Raw genomic sequence first — 16,705 nt, 5'->3', positions numbered from 1 at the left:
TGGGAACAGACAGCAATGACAAATGGACACGCTGGGGATACAACCCCAACCACTCCATAGAGCCTGACCTTGAGCAGACGTGCCTGGCTCTGAAGCATGCCGGAGAGCTCTGCCTCTTCTTTTTCAGCAGGGATCCGATTAGACCTATTTGCAGGAACTTGTTCAACCCGATGCCTCTTGCTGGAAGATGTGTCTCCTGATCAAATCAGTTTTCCGTTCCCTTAAACAAGACAGTCAGTTTGCCTGCTTCTTGAAGCTATAAAGCAAAACTTGCAGACCACAAAGTGAGGTGGCTGTAGAAAGAGCCTTAAGAGAGTCTCGAAGCTCCTGTGCTCCTGGGAGAGGGGGTGTTAGCTTAGAGCCTAATCAGCAATATTTACATTTCAGAGCTGTTTGCTCCTCCACTAGTAAGGATGGCACATAGAGAGGGGGCACAATTGCAATCACGTGTCTGTGTTTGGCATGGTGCATGATAGCACTGCTTCATCACAGTCTGGTGCCTTTAGGGAAAGAGTTGCTGGCTGGGAACAAAGGGAAGAGCTCCTGTCTTTTTCTCCAGGACTCCTGAGTTTTGACAGTCCTTCAGGGAGCTCACAGGGGGAGCAATGTTAAATCACCCATGCCCAAGGCAGCAGGACCAAAGCACATTAGAACTGGGGTTTAACCATTTTATTAACACCTAGGTACTAACTTCCTTGGTACTTTACAGAGTCTTTAGCCAGCTGGGTTGTGCTCACTGAGACACACTTTAAATGCAGAAAAGATGCTGTGGCGTGAGACTTGTGTGGCAGTGAGTGTACTTACAATTACATTTGACAACCTTACGGCAGATGGAAGGCTTAGGCTGAAATGAGAGTGTGAAAACTATCTCCAAGGACTATAGCTTCAAAAATGACTTGGTTAAGTTAGAAGCAACATGAAGGGGAATTAAGATGTGGAGATCCATACACTTAGCATGGTGGATACTTGAAGGATAACCTAAGAGACATTAGGAATATGCATCTCGTTCGGTAAGTGAAGAGGCTGCCAAGAGACCAGCAAGAAAGTACAGAAGCTGATTGGCAAAGCAGACCCTCAGAAATGCTGGAGGCTCACCTGGCAGCATGAGTGGAGCACCTCTTTTACAGAGCTGACCATTGGCTTGCAATCACACCCTTATCCAGCACCCTTCTTCTCCATTTAGGACAGCCCTGAAAGCCAAATATGATTTGTCTTTGACCTCAAAAAACTGCAGGGCTGAGGTGCATGGGCTGGTGAGTGGCCTGGGCAAAGGCAAGGCTGAAGTCAGATTCTTCATCTGAACTGCTTTGAAATGCCTCAAGTGATGGCAGAGGAGAGATTCAGGAGTCTTTTTTTTTTTAAAAGCCTGAAAGACCCTGTGGCTAGAAAATAACTCCTGAGGTGCAGCGCTTGCTGAGGGTTGATTTTATGTGAGGATTTCTGGTTATACCATGATGAGTGACTTGCATCGCAGCGACGGCACTTCTCTGGGGACTTACCCTGCTGAGACTTGTACGTGTTCCTCTTTTGAATGACCTTTCTGTGGTTACCGTACTTCCGCTAGGATTAACCTATGCTTTCACTGCCGTATTGCCTCAATATCCTGGATTTGTCTGCCTCCCCATTGCTGCTTGAGCCCTTGCCATGAGGATAGGGGGTAGGAACAATCCTGCTGCTTTGTTTGTGTCCTTGCTTCCCCCCACCCTCCACACCTCCCTCCATCAAAGCAACCAGAGATAGGAGGCTATGGCTGTGCTTTTAAGTTGAATCTCTGCAGCTGAAATAAAATCGCATATATTTGCATAAGGAGCATCTCAATTAACATATTTGTGGGTAAAGCTAAAAGGGCTGTTCATTTGGAAGTGAAAATGTGAGCGAAACATGGAAATGACTTCCAGCCCCCTTTGCAAGCAGCTTAATTAAATATTTCCTTAGTGTGTGCACATGGATTTAAGAAGCTATTGCTGTATATGTAATGGTGTGTGAAACTCCAGGGCAGGGAGCTGTGGCCCTGCAAAGCCCCAGGTGTGCATTTGCACTCAAAGCTGTCTGCACCTTGAGCTGACTGCCGCGGCGGCTTGCTCCTGTGCCTTCCCCACACCTCTGAAGTGACAAGTCTGCTGCCGGGCGAGGGATTCAGCATGCTAGGTCCCTCCATCTGATGAAATCACTTTTCAGGAAGGTTGTCTTTCTGGTGCTTTATATTGTGATACTGTGTTTCCCTTGTCATTTCTCATGAAGGTAAAGGCAAAACGGTAGTGTGGTGATTTAGAAGAGGGTTCTGGCCGAACAGGGCTTCCTGCCTCCCACAGGTGCTGTGTTTAGGAGAAGGCCTTGTCTTTAAATATAATTGCTTTGGGCCCAGTTCTGGTCCTAGTAAAATCAGTGAGAGCAGGAAGAAGCCTTTTAGGGAGATGAGCAGTGCTGATGTGGTTTTTTGGTCTTGTTTTTAAGCTAAGGTAGTTGTTTCTCTTGCCTTGCAGCTCCTGCATCAGTAGCTCTTCCTGTGTCCTAATCAGGAGGACAGGCTTGGTTTCACAGGACACGCTGCCTTTTGCAGGCTTGCCCCTTGAAGCCTGGCTGCATTAATTCTGGGCTTTGCTATCTTGGGACAATGTCGGGAAAGGATTCAGTCCTCCTTGGCAGTAGCTCTTCTGGTGTCGCAGTTCAGTCAGTCCCTTCTGCAGAGGGTGAGGGCCTCCGAAGCTGCATGCCCGACTTGGCGCTTGGGCTCCATGGTGATGGGGCTGGATGATCTGCCCTTGCTGACAGAGATACCTCCTGGGGCTTGGGCTAAGGTGGCCTTTGAGAGCATTTGGTGAGTTCATGTGACCCTGCCTGGAGGAGGGAGGACATTCTTTGGCAGGTTCAACTGCGTGCTGCTAAATGATGGTACTACCTGGTACAGGCAGGGCTTAATGCCTGGCAAACCGTACTAGCTGGTGATATCTGGCCCTAGATGGTATGAGCACATAATGAGATTGATGTGCTATAGAGTTACCCACCTCTATGAACTATTTGTTGTGAAGCAGAGGAAGTATCATGGGGACAATTTTTGCCCAGGCTGCTTGCTATGTGGCACGAGCAACAATTAATACTATCATATAACTTGTCTTCTGCAACCTGAACTTCAGTTTGCCTCATTTTTGCCCTCTATCTGGCATAGGCTGCTGTTGTGGCCAGGAAGGAGGGATGTGAGCCCTGGGCTGCTGGAGAAAGGCTCCAGGATGCCAGAGTGCTGCTCACTGTGATAGGTCCCAGGATAACAGCAAGAGGAAGGAGCAATGGACTGAGCTGGCCCCATGGCTCCTTTCCCCATGTGGGTCCCTCTGGAGGGGCTGCTCCCCACTGCTCAGAAAAAGCGTCTGGCCTGCAGTGCTCGTTCCCTACCCGAGCTGCCGGGCGCCGCTGGCAGGGGGGTTGCAAGGCAGAGGAGCGCGGCTCACTGGATCAAAGCATGCCTGAGCTCAGGCCCTGAGGAGCTGCAGAGGGGAGAGCGGGATATGTACACATGAGCATGTAACACAAAGAGCCCAGAGAGGAGGCTTAAGAGAGAGAGAGAAATGTTTCAGGCTGGAGAGAAAGGGGGTGGGAAGCAAACACACACACAGCCGGCGAGGGGCTGTGGATGAGGGGGGCAGAGGGAGAAGGTCACACACAATGTATTGTGAGCAACTGAAAGGCACTACAGTCCTGAAATGTTAATCTGACCCAACCTTTAGCCAATTATAATTTCCCTCTCAATGAGCGTACATTAATCTGGCTTTTTCTCCTCCTTTTCTCTGCAGTGGAGAGCCCTTGTTCTGCCTGCTCTTGCTAAAATTGCCTTTCATGAAACCAAAATAAAGCTCCCAAAGTCTAGAGCTGAGCCCTCTCTCAGGCAGGCGGGCGGGCGAGCGGGAAGGGAAGGGGTCAGCTTGCCAAATAGATAGGGGGGGTCACGCAGCCCTGCCACAGCCCACGCGTGAGCTCCATGCTGGCCAGAGGAGGAAGAGCATGGCCAGCTGGGCTGGCACGAAGGGAAGGAGGAGATGGGAACACTGTGGGCTCCATAATGGCTGTGGGCAACCTGGGGAGTAAAGCATGGTGGTCCTGGATGCTCAGAGGTGGGGGCAGAGCAGGCTGCTCCCATCCAGATAACTGTTGCTTGAACAGCCCTCAGCCTGCTGCTGTATGTGACCAACCTAGAAGGCAGTCTATGAAAGGCCTTGGGGGGTCATTCCTGCCCCGTGGTACCCTAACGCTGCCTGCTTCGCTCTCTCTGCAGCTGCCTGTCCTGTGTGAATGGCTCCTTCCCCTGCCACTGGTGCAAGTACCGCCACATCTGCACCCACAATGCTGCTGACTGCTCCTTCCTGGAAGGGCGCGTCAACATGTCTGAGGTAAGGTGGCTTGAGCCGGGTCTCCTCTCCAAGGTTGCCTGGGAAGCAATGAAGGAGTTGAGGAAAGAGCTGCTGGGATGGCATGCTAGTGGGGAGAGTCTGTATTCATTGACAAGCCATTGCGGGGAGACTGCTTGGGAATTTGGGCTGAAGTCAGAAAGCACTTTAGGCTGAATGAAGTGAAAAACAAAGACATTTAATTGTTTCCCTTTAATATTTTTGAAGGGAGCAAGCTTGAACTGTCATTACTGAACAACTAGTTTTCAGAGAGGGAAAGGTTTAAAACTGTAAAACAAATCATTTGACTACACCTTATTTCTACTACTCTGCTAAGAAACTTGGATTACTTTTGTTGGGATTTACCTTATGCAGGATCTGTGCCACTGACCTGGGAGATCTGTCTCTCAGTGGGCCCTTGCAGGAGGTCTTTCCTTCCAGCCTGCCCCAGCATCACTGCCTGAGCTTCTGAGCAGATGCTGTACAAGTTCTTGAGCAAGAGCTGCAGGGTGGTAGGTCCATCGCAACCAGGTTGCCAGTGCTTCCTTTGCCAGCCTGTATCCCTCCCCATTTTCCTCCCTGCATCATCCCATTGAGGAGGCTTCAAAGTCCCTGCTAAAACAGGGGGGACCTTAATCTTTGCTGTGCTCTCTGAGGGCTTCCTTTTATTGCTGTCTATAGTGGAGGATGACTAGGAGTTAGCCCAGCTCTTGATCTCTGTGGTTTGCTGGGGGTAGGGGTGAATGCAATATAGGGAGTCAGTACTCTCTACAGTATGCTGTTTGGGTTCATTTTGGAGAGGTCTGGCAAAAAGCCTGTGCTGATCTGGGTCCTGAAAAGAGAGTTTTGGGGAGGAGATTTTCATTCCCTTCCCCACCAGACTCCTGGAAGGTGACTCAGGTTGGTGTCCAGCAGCAAAAGCCCCTCCTGAGCATGCTGGTCAGTACTCACAGTCTTTGCTGGAGGGAAATAGTTCTCTCGTTGAAGTGTTGAGGGGTATATACATGTGGTATGAACTTTGAGGAACCTTAAGAGTGCTACTCCTGTTGATTTCAGTAGAACCAGGATTTTGCTCTGCTAGATGCTTTCTTGAGGAAGTAGGTAAAAGGTTGAAACACCTGCTGTAAAAGTGGTTTGAGCCTAGCAAAATATACCTTTGCTATAGCCGGATGACATACCCTCAACCCTACCTTGTCTGGGCTGCCAAAGCAAAAATGAGTAGGTCCTTCCTGACCCCTCTGGGTCAACTGATGAGCTGGAGTTGGTGTTAGATGAGGTGCTTTTGTCTGATGGACGCACTGATTTAAAGCAAGGCAAGTTTCCCTGTTTGGGGACTGAGATGACAAGACATCCTGAGGTATCTCTGGGGCAGTGCTGGCATTTCCCCTTTGCTTCCCTCTTCATTTGCTTGAGCAATTAGCAGTATTTGGGAGACAATGAGTCTTCATGAGCACAAGGCTGATTGTTTATCACAGACCTGAGCTTAGCCTGGTTTCCAGTCGCCTGTAAAAGGATTGAGTGGAAAGGGCCCTACTGCCTGATGTTTGCCATCAGGAACAAAGCCATGTACTGTCTTCATGGGGATGGTTCAAATGTGTGTCCTGGAGAAAGCATTTGTCCGAGTCATCTCAGAAAAACCTCTCAGAGGCTTGTTGGTCTCTGAGCTCTGACAGAGCTTGTATCATATCAGCCTCCCAAGCCAGGACAGGGGCCCAAGAACAAAGGAGAACAAGAAGGGTTTGTCTCCATTTCACAGATCATGTGTGAAGGCAAGCAGCTGAGAAGTCCCTCAAGATCTTTGCTGGTTTGGCTGGCTCTGAGAGAAGGCTTTCCTGGCTTAGGAGGAGCAGTAACTGCATCTCTGAGTAAATCTTCAGCTTTTATAATTTGTGTCTTCTAAGGTCTCCCTTTGTCTCAGTGGAGGCCTGTGGGCTTCTGTTTGCCTGTGTGCTGTCCTCCCTGTATCTCCAGGTTTCTTTGTTGCACTTGGCACGTGCATAGAGTTAGATGGATCCCTCTGTGACTGAGGTGCCCTCAGCTGTATTTTTCACTTCCCTCTTGGCTGTGTCTTTTTCCCTTCTGACTCCTATCTCTGTAGCTGCTCTGGGCTCCTCACTGAAACAGGTCAAACTCCCAGCAGGGAACAATTAATTTTTTCCCCCTTCTTTCCCCCTGCCTCTTTCATCATTCCAGGAGCTAGGGCCCTCCAGGAGGGGACTTGAGAACCGGGCTATTTCTCAGCCAGAACCCAGCCACCAGCAGCACAATCACTCTTGTGCCAGGGAAGGAATGCACGTGACAAGGCTGAGCCCTACAGATTTTCCCTGTTTGCCATGGAAAGCCAGAATGCCTGTTCCTGCTGTCTGTCTGAGGGGAGTTGGCTATGTCTGTGGGGGAACAGTCAAGCTTTACAATCTCAGCCCGTCTGATACTTGGGTGCTCCCCAGTTCTGTGTCTCCATGGACTTCAGGGGCAAAGGATGTGGATGGTGTCCTGCATACGGCTGGGCTGGGATCTCACTGTGATTGTTGCTGTGAGCATGGAGCTGAGCAAAGCCTTCTCTCAGCCAAGTGCATCTGGAGAGCTGGAAAAGCCCGACTATTGCTCTTGTGTGTGGGTAGGTGGGGTTGGCACTTGCCATTTCTGCACAGCGACAAGCATTGAAAATGCGACGCTGCTTGTCAAACAGCCCCTTCTCTCCCTGCACAGCCTGCGTGCATGTAGCTGTGTGGGTTGTGCCATGTCCCTACTGCAGCTGAAGTCAGCACACTCTGCGCTGATCCTCTTGGACTTGTGGATACGAGAGAGCAGTGATGGCTTTCCTCTGCCTCTTCCATCATAAACAGAGCTAAATTCCAAGTTCTGGCATGTTCTCTCACCTTCGTTGGGGTATTACCAAGCACAGGGGGTGGCGTTGTTTTCATCGGCACTTGACTGTGCCCCAGACAGCCTGTGTGATGTGCAGGTCGGGACGAACCCAGCTCAGCAGCCCAGTACAAGGGGGAATTATGTCATGTGAGCACATTAGAAAAAGCTGTTTTCTCCCAGCTTGTGCCCTGAAGAAATCTGGCGAGGAGTCAGCCTGTCCCAGGCAGCATGGAGCCCTGTTCTTGAGGTTGCATTTCCAGCCAGCTCTGACATCACTTCTGCAAACAGAGTGCTCAGTGCTGGCGATTCCCAGACCACTAGGTGTCTTGCAGCTTTTCTGCATGCCTGTTCCCGTAGTGCTTGCTTGCCGAGGGCATGGCGGGCAAACTTCTGAAGCTCTTCCTCCTTCCCCACAGAGCCTCTGCTTATACCCAGTGGCATGTCATCTTTGAGACGCATGCACCTTTCCCAGAGGACAGAGCTTGTGAACTTGTGTCACTTCCAAGCATGGGCAAGCTGTCCTCCGGCAGACCTTTTGGTCACAGTGGGACTTGGAGTGGTGCCTGGCCTGAGGTTTGGAGAGCCTGGCTCAGCTTGTTTTCACTTTGGTGTGGCCTCAGCAGTTCCTGGCAGGAGTGGCAAGATGCCCTCAGACCAGCTGCTTCTGTGGGCTGTGTTTTCAGACTGGGGTTAAAAATCATGGCCCTTTCCTCATCAGGCCTGGTGCTGAGGACACTCCCAAACCAGAGCAATGCAGCCAAACCTCCCACAGAGCCCAGCGAGTGGGTGGGGGTTACTTGGTGCCAGACCATGGCACCACTGGACAAATTAATGGTAGATGTTCAGCCTGATCCTGTCTGTGGGAGGATGTCTAACTCTAGTAGTTATTTTAAGCAGAATTTGGTCTGTCTGCATTTCAGCTGGTTTGAGTGTGGTGGGTATTGGTCAGAAAAGGCATGGAAATCTCTTACTACTAATGCTTAACTCTGTATCTGCTGGTTTCCACTGGCACCTGCAGTACAGGCAGAGTTACTCAGTTCTTTCTGGAGGTGGAAAAGTAGGTGTTCTGCAGGAAACCGCAAATGGCAACCCAGAACACTGTCCTGGGCATGCCTGGGACATTACTGTGGAAGTGCATGGATAACTGAGCTCTGCAGAAGTGTCTTTTTGTGCCAGGTCTGTTCCAGTGGATGGAAAAATGCAGAACAGGGTGCGGACAGGAGCCACTGCTCATCTGAATGTGCCTGGGAATGGCAGCAGCAGGAAGGATGTCCCTGCTGTCCAGCTGCTGTGGCTTGAGACCCTTGCACTGTGGAGTCTTTGGTTACTTTAGATTCCCAGAGATCTTTGTCCTCTGTGGCTTTCTCTTGGAGTGAGATGTGCGAAAGGGTTGATGAGCACATTAGAAGAAGGGAGCGTGGCTGGTGTTTGTGTTACTGTTCCAATGTTCCCGCTCACAGTTCCTAGGGGTGGCTGAGGATGTGCTCAGTAATTGAAACTGAATTCTCCTTTACCATAAAGCTGCTCTCCTGAGATAATCCCTGGTGTCTGCTGATACGGAGAGTGAAAGGCTGGCCTCCTGCAGGCACTAAGCATATTTGTTCAGTCTAAGCGAGTTCAGTTCATGTTTGCTCCTTGTTTCCCCAACTGATGAGAATTGGTGAGACCAAGAGGACTTCGTGGAGAACCCCAAAGGCCTTAGAGAAGATTGCCCTTTGACCTGGCTAGGAAGAAGTCTGATCTTCAGGGTGCGTAGGCAGCTAGAGCAGAAGGGATGTCGATGAATAACTCTTCATAGTGCCCAGTGAAGTCTGTCCATAGTGCCCTTCGCAGTTCCCGGGGCTGTGTACAGCAATACCGCAAAGCTGCTGTCCTGGCCCATGCAGCTGCAAGCACCCTTGGGGTAAGCACCCCAGCTGAGCTGGAGCCAGGGTCCATTGTCCCTGTGCCTAGCTCTGTGGATTGTCCGTATTCTGTCCTGGTGGCCAGGGGCCTGCCTCATATGTGAAGGGGTAAAGCCTGCTGGAGAGAATTGGACTCAACTGGCAAAGAGACAAAGTAGGAAAAGCGCCTGTTTAGAGAAACTCGTGAAAGTGGGGAGTGCGACAGGAGGCGAAGAGGGAAGATAGATGGAGCTGAGCAGAGAAGCTTGTTCAAGGACGTGGCCATGGGGATGGAGGTGTTTGCAAGTTGGGGGGGGATGGAATGCAGCAAACATGAGCAGGGAGAGCTGGTGAGAGCAGTGGAGAGAGTGTGGGAGCTGAGGCAGGGGGAAAGCAATAGCCAGAGAGAGCGAGGGGGGAGAGACGGAGGGGAATCAGGCAAGGCAGCGGGGCAAATGGAGTGTGTCCTACCCTGTGGCTCCTTGCTGCCTGTGACCCCAGTCCAGCCCAGCCCCAGCCTGCCTTCATCCTCTTCTCTGCAGATGATGCAGCCTTGCAACTGTAGCTGGGAGCTGCTAGAGAAAAGAAAACCACTGCAATTACATCATGGTATGCACTAAATCTTTAACTCTCAGAGCAAATTTAGACACTCTTGTAAGCATCTTTATCCAGCTAAAAATCCAGTTTTAATGGGAGAAAATCTGAGATTTCCAAGGTTTGGAAGGGTGGTGGTGGTGGGGGTTCTTGCTTTTGTGCTCATCCCATCATTTTATGACTCCCCAATCCAGGGAGCTGGGTCAGAGAAGCGAGTCAGTGTTTACTGAGGGATTGGGGAGCTTTGTGGGCTGTGCAGAGCGTTTCCAAGGGAGTTCAGTGACAGGTGGTGCCTGGGCAAATTTTGTCTGCTCTTTGAATTGATTTTAGGGTGGCGAGCTGTCTAAATGCCCCTCTGCCAGCCCTGCGTTTTGAGGGAGAGCCGCAGCCGCCCTGGCCTGCGGCAGGGAATGTGGGGACCGAGGGAGCCCTGTGCGAGAGCCCATGAGCACCAGGTGCTTCCTGTTTTGGAGCAGGCTGAAATTTTTGCTGGATGAGACACTTCTGCCAGCAGATGCAGGACATGTGACATAGCAGGAGGACTCAGCTCTGGCTCAAACAGCTACTCAGCGAAACAGGCCCGCGTGCGGGAGAGGCAAGCACGTGCCCGCTGCTCAGACTGGCTCTGCCCGGTGTCCCATCCAGGCACGGGGAGCTGGGCACCGTGACGGTGCCTGACATGGGCAGTGACGGCGTTGGACATCTTGGCTGTGGAGCGGTCCTTGGGAGCAGCCAGGGTAGGATGGGGTTACCTGAATCCCCGGGCAGGCTGAAAGTAGCAGCTGTGGAAGAATGAGGCAACGGTGGTGTTTGTCCTGCTGGAGAGCGAGCGGAGAGTTCGTGCTCGCAGAGCCTGCGCGTACCCTGCGGGGACAGCGCGTGCCACCCGCCGCGTGTCCCTGCAATGCAGGGAGGGATCGAGCAGGCAAGGACGGCTCCGCTGGCAGCGCTGCTCCGGTCCCGAGCCGGGAGCCGAGGGCGACCCGCCGCCTCGCTGCAGCAGAGACGGCTAATTATAAACCGCAGCCGGCGCGCGGGGCGGTTTCTAAAAGCGGGTCGGCGCCCTCGGCCCCGTGCTGCGGAGGGGGGGTGGCTCCTCCGCGGGGGCCGCGCAGGCGGTGGCAGAGGCGGCGCTGCAAGCCCGCTGCCTGGCCCCTCGCGGCCGCCGCCGCGCCTTTCTGCTTTCGTTTTCTTTGGTGTGTTTGGGGGACAAATAGTTTTCTTCCCTTAAAAATATGCCTCTTTGGGGAATACAGGCTGAGAAGAACAGGAAATTTAAAAAGTAAAACCAGTTGGGGTTTTATGTCAGTATTTACTAAATGAAACTGCTTTTTTTTCCCCCCCATTCCTATGTGTTATTTTATAATTACATTAATCCTGTAGTCTGGGATAAAGACCATCTCCCTTCTCGATTAAATGCTGCCCAGAAAAAAACAGGTGTTCCGTAAGTGCAGTGAAGTATTTTGGCCAGCCTAGGATTTGGTCTGTGGAGCAGCGAGGAGTAGGGCTGTTTTTTTCTTCCAGAAAAAACTGAAAAATGAATGATTGAGGCTAATCTTTAGAAAAGGTATGTGGGAGGTATGTGGGTAAGGTGAAGGAGGTACCTGGGCTGCGTGAGGCTGGCCACGGCCAGGGGAGGAGCTGCCTGTGGCTCCTACTGCGCCCGTCTTACGGAGCAGCACGGGAGCAGTGGGGCAGCTGCGGAGAGAGGATGACCCTTCCCCGGCCCTGCTGCTGGTCCCTGAGTGGTGGTAGTTTCAAAAAAACACGTTTTTTCCCCTGTGCTGTTACTTACAGCCGACACTTCCAAGAGTAGCTGCCTTAGGTGAGAGACCTCAGCTGGGCCCTGCAAGGCTGGCGTGGGATTGCATCAGGCTATTGCTGCCAAGGTGGCATCCTTGGGGGCCCTCGAGCTGTTTTTCTGCCTGAGCTTATTTATTTCTGTGCTCACCTTGTGTTCTTTGCACTTGAGGCTTGGGGGCTCCCCTAGGAGCAGCGCAGAACCAGCAGCTATTAAAAAGCTCTGAGCTTTGCCCTCCTGACGGCTCCTTCCCTGAGGAGCGTGGGGGCCTGGCAAGGCGCGTCTGAGCTCCGCTGTGGGGCTCGGTGGCCTTGCCTTGCTCCTGAGGCCATGCTGCTCAGCATCTCCTTGCAGGAGCGGCTGTGCCCTTGCTGCCCCAGGGCTCTCCGTGGGGTGTGTTGGTGGCTTCTCAGCAGGCAGAGCTGGCTGGCGCGTGGCTGGGCTCCCCTTGGTGAGAAGCAGCTTTATGCAGATCCTGAAGCAGGAGGCACCACTCCTCCTTTTGCAGGGGCTGAGCTGGCTTTTCTAGGTCAGCTGTGCTGGGAGAGCTGGAGCCAGCTCTGTCACTTGTTCAGTAGGATGACGCAAGTCATCTTCAGGAATTGCAGGGATGCCTTTAGACATCTCAGCAGGTTGGTTTGGGTGCATGTTGCCTCTAACTGGCCATGTGGCCATGGTTTCTCTCATGTTTCGGATGTGATTGTCACTGAGGGCTCTTGAGATGGAGGATTACAAAGAGCTTTTGGATTGGGGCAGCTTGGCAGAGCTTTGAGTGCCTGCAGCAAGAGGGGTGTCTTTGACCAAGCAGCAGGCTGACAGGGAAAACAGGTAGGAGCAGAGGGCACTTCTGAAGGCTATTGTTCTGCAAAGTTTGCTGCAGAACGGCATCTCGCCACAGAAAGGCGTTGCAGAATGTCACCTTTTTTAAAAAGAAGGGGGTGGGGGGTGGGAGGCTTTTCTACCCATTTGGAACTAGGGAAAATGGAGGCTCTGAAGGACACAGAAGGTCTGAGATGATTCTGATAGTGCATATCCCAGTAGATGTTAACTCTGAAACCTACTGACAGCAGTAACAGTATTAAAACCTCTCTCATTACCAGTCAAACCTGCAGCTAATGTGTTGCAGATCGTATAGCTGATTCTTCTCCCCACTTCCTACAACCTGGAGGTCTCTGGATTGACCTGAGCTGAGAAAAACACCAAATGGCCCTGTAGGCAGTTCCCTCTTTGGTCTCTTCTTCTGTGCTCAGTACTTTGACCACTGCAGCCATGAGACTCTGGGTTGGTTGCACACAAAGATTTGCTCAAGTTTATGCTCCGGATTGCCTGTTGTGGTCTTTTCCCAGGTGTTCTGGTGCTGGGGGGAGGTTTCAGTGTCTTTCTGCTTCATGGATTGCCCGTTGTTGTTCTTGCAGGACTGCCCCCAGATCCTACCCTCCACCCAGATCTACATCCCTGTGGGGGTAGTAAAACCCATCACCCTGACAGCCAAGAACCTGCCCCAGCCGCAATCCGGCCAGCGCAACTACGAGTGCATCTTCCACATCCCTGGCAGCACCACTCGCGTCACGGCCCTACGCTTCAACAGCACCAGCATCCAGTGCCAGAACACCTCGGTGAGTGTGCAGCTCTCCTGTGGCGGGTAGGGGTGCCGTAGGACGGCGCATGGACCTCCTGTCCTCGCTGATTCGGCTGGGATCTCCAGCAGTAGCTTGTGTGGGGCTTCCCTGCTTAGCGTGCACTTCGTTTCCAGGCTGCTCGTTCCTGCCATGCCCCGGGAGTGCTGGGCTCCCTGGCTTGCTGCAGAGCTGGGTTTCGTTTCCCTCTGGCATGACTTGGTGGGCAGGTACTGGAGATTTCGGGTACTTGTGGGGCCCATGGAGATCTCCCAGCCCCTTTTTGCCCCTGTACTCAGTGCTCGCTCACTGGCTCCCAGCTGCAGGGGGTTGCTGCACAGGGTCGTTCTGGACAGGATCAACACCTCAGTCCCTGGACCAGCCGTTACCCCAGGGGAACCCTCCTGGCTTTAGGAGCACTTCGAAAGAAATTTGCTTTTGAAAGCTGAAGAAAGTTGCCTGGGCCAGAGCCATCTGGCCTGGACATTGCAAAATCTTGTCTCCCCCACCCCTCTGCCTCCCTGCCTGCTCTTGGTTTCCCCTAATGCCAAATGATCCCACTTTACAAGCCAGCACCGTCTTGGTTGTTCCGCTTTGCACACACACGCTGCTGTTTTCACACCTGTTCCCTCGTGCCTCCCGGCACAGCGAGTGCTTTCCCTCCGGTCGGGTCGTGCAGCGCTGCGTCCGTCCCGGGCTCCAGCCAACGGCTGCGTCATTCCCCCTGAGGCTGCCTGCTCTGCATCCCAGCCCCGGCGGCGCGGCGCTCCTGCCTCTCTGTACCCGCGGCTCTGCCGCTAAGCTCTCTCCTGCAGACTGCTCTGCCCTCTGCTATTGCCTTGTCCTTAAGCCCTTAAGTAGGGAGGCGTTTTGTGGCCCCCTCTGCGAGGTGCATGTGTGCGCCCCGTGCCACGTGGTGAATCCTGTGCAGGAAGCGCCGAGCCTGTGAGCAAACAGATCTGAGGTATTAATAGCCGTCCGCTCTAGGGAAACGGCGTTGCTCAGCTCCTCGGTTGCCCCACTGGGCTCTGCACCGACCTTTCCTCATCTGCATGGAGACAGTCCCTCCCTTCTCCCTCTGATTTAATCCTTTTAAAATTTGTTTTCGATCACTCACCCTGTGAAAGCTCATTTGCAGCCTCACACCAGCGCCAGTCCCTGCTCCCCTGTCCTTCAGTGGCATGAGTGACATTTAGAAGCCATTGAAGATTGGCCTTGGCTCCCTCCCTCCTCCTGTGTGCTCAGGCCCCCCTGGGGTCCAGAGGATTTGGCCATGAAGAGCATCCCGAGTCCTCTGCCTCACGCCCTCTGTGCTACCGCCAGGAGGGTTGCTTTGCTACCAGGGCTCTTTCTCTGCAAAACATGCCATTTATTAGCAGCAAAAATACTTCTTGTCCAGAATGGCTGGGCTCCGTGGTGGAAATATTTTAGGTGGATCAGTGCTTGCCCTGGATGGTAACATACCCAGCAGTGCAAAGTGCAAGCTCCAGTTCAGAGGCTTGTAGTAGAAAGATGCTGGACTGGAGAGGGGTCTGCAGAGGTCTGCTGGAAGAAGCTGTTCTTGCGGAGTGGCGTGAGCAAAAGTTTGTTGTCTTGTTCCTGAGTTTGGGACAGGGAGTCCAGGAAAGAAGTGTGTTTGAGTGCTGCAGTGAGGTCTGTCCGCCAAGTTAACTTGGCTGACAGTCTGCAGTTTTAATCTCCAATTTTAACTGCTTCCCTCACCAGTGCTTTACCGTGTGGATCTGCCCCTGGATCCCATTTTATCCATCTCCCAGAGCTCATGCTTCGTAGTCTGACTTGCAGGAGTTCGCACAGTGCAAGCTCGTGATTCAAGAGGGACGTGATGGATTTCTGCTTGTGTTTGCGAGAGATGAATCGTCCGTCTCATCACCATAGACATCTCCAGGATGGGGGTCCCGTCACTGCGGTCTCGCTGCTACCAGTAGCCGAGCTCAGCTCCTCTGTCTGTATTGCAGCCATGCGGGAAGTATTTTGGAGGTCAGCCGAGCGGCCGCTTTCCCAGCAGGAGGGCAGTAATGCCAAATACCTGCTTAGCCATCTGCAGGCTGTTACTGCAATGCACTCATGCCTGCGCACGGCCTCCTCGCAGCCCCGTCGGCTCGGGGAGGAGGCCAGGGGATTGTGCCGCCTGGCAGCACGGAGGCTTTGGAGGAAGCATTTTCCTGTTGCAGAGGGTTTAAGAAATGGGGCCTCTTTGTCCCCGTGAGCCTGTCCAGGCTCAGCCAGGGGCAGAGGTGCTTTAATAGCCTGCAAGCCAAAACCATGTCTGCCCTGGGCAGGAGCTGTGGTAAGTCTGGGAGGAGAGCGGATGTAGGTTCTGGCACCCCATAGGAAAAAGCGTCGTTTTCCTGTGCTTGCCAATTTGCAGGCCAGACTTGCATCCTATGAGTCGCTCTGTTAAGGTCAATGGGATTAGTCAGCCGAGCCCAGCTCAGCACGGCAGGGTGCCGGGAGATGAGGCCTCCCAGCTCACGCGAAGCAGTGATGCCTTTTCTGCCCTGACCATTACCCATGGGGAAGGGTCCTGGTGGGTGTTTTGGGTGAACTGAGGAGCAGAACTGGACTGTATCCTCACGGGGACATTTATGGTGCCCCAGTATCCCCAGGAGGCCATTTTGAGCTGGTGCTGGGGGTGTCACTGGGGCAGGAGGAAGCCAGCTGTGGTTTTCCTCCTAATACAAACCTTGAAGGGAGAAGCAGGCTGCTGCTGAGTGACAACATTTCATCCCTTGCAGTGATTTACTGGTCCCTGGCCCTTCCACTTTAGGGAGATGTCTTGTGAACTTCTGCCTTTGCTTTTGCAGAGCTGTGGGGCCACTTCATGTCCTTGCCCCTTGGCCGGCTCAGACCACCCCTCCTGCTAGGTTTCCCCTCTGCCCTGCGATCCTGAGTCGAGCAGGCAGCTCTGTCTCCCTGTGTCTGCCTCTTCCCCTTGGAGATGCAGTCAGCTAGGCATGTAGCTGGGAAAGGATCAGAGGCTTTAAGTAACTGAGGGGAGGGGTGGACAGTTGCGTTGGGGATCCTGGATAATTTTTGGGGCTCATTTTTCCCCAGTAAGTTTCAATTTGCAAGCCAGAAGGAGATGCAGTAGCAAAAAGCTTTTGTGTTTTCCACATCAGTGCTGTAGCTTCCAGCACTGGTGTCATGAGCTGCACAGCCTCTCTAGCTCTTGCCCAGAAGGACTGGTTGGCTTGTGAGTCGCTGGGCACTGTTGTTTCCGACTGTATGGAGATGCTCTCCGTGCAGGATTCAGGTGAAAGGTGCCTTCAGCACTGTCTGTTTGACCTGAAAGTTGCCAGATGCATCCTGAAAGCAAAGCAGGATGGCTGGAAAAATCAGTGACGCTGCAGGTTATGTGGATATGGGAATGGGAGGCAGCAACTCTGTGGTGCTGAGGTTTCAGCCAGAATTCTTTGTTTTCAGGCACAGGGTAGCTTCACAGAAGGAAGAAAAAAGTTTTGGCTTGAAAGAAACTGTCTTTACTTTCAGGGTCTGCTTGTCTGCTTTAATGTTTGAGGGCATTTAGCCAGGCTGCTTTATAGT

At 52.7% G+C, this 16,705-nt stretch overlaps 1 protein-coding gene across 2 annotated transcripts in view; it reads left to right on the top strand.

Annotated features, from left to right (window-relative positions):
- Nucleotides 1–16,705, top strand: part of PLXNA1 (plexin A1) — a 161,873-nt gene that overhangs the window by 90,899 nt on the left and 54,269 nt on the right. For both annotated transcript variants that reach the window (XM_062585859.1, XM_062585860.1), the window contains exons 9-10: nt 4,268–4,382; nt 12,941–13,141. In XM_062585859.1, the coding sequence (XP_062441843.1) occupies nt 4,268–4,382; nt 12,941–13,141 (316 nt within the window). The remainder of the gene's footprint in view (nt 1–4,267; nt 4,383–12,940; nt 13,142–16,705) is intronic.

Source organism: Rhea pennata, chromosome 12 (assembly GCF_028389875.1).
Source record: "Rhea pennata isolate bPtePen1 chromosome 12, bPtePen1.pri, whole genome shotgun sequence".
Lineage (NCBI taxonomy): Eukaryota > Metazoa > Chordata > Aves > Rheiformes > Rheidae > Rhea > Rhea pennata.
This window is presented reverse-complemented; position numbering and strand designations above follow the sequence as displayed.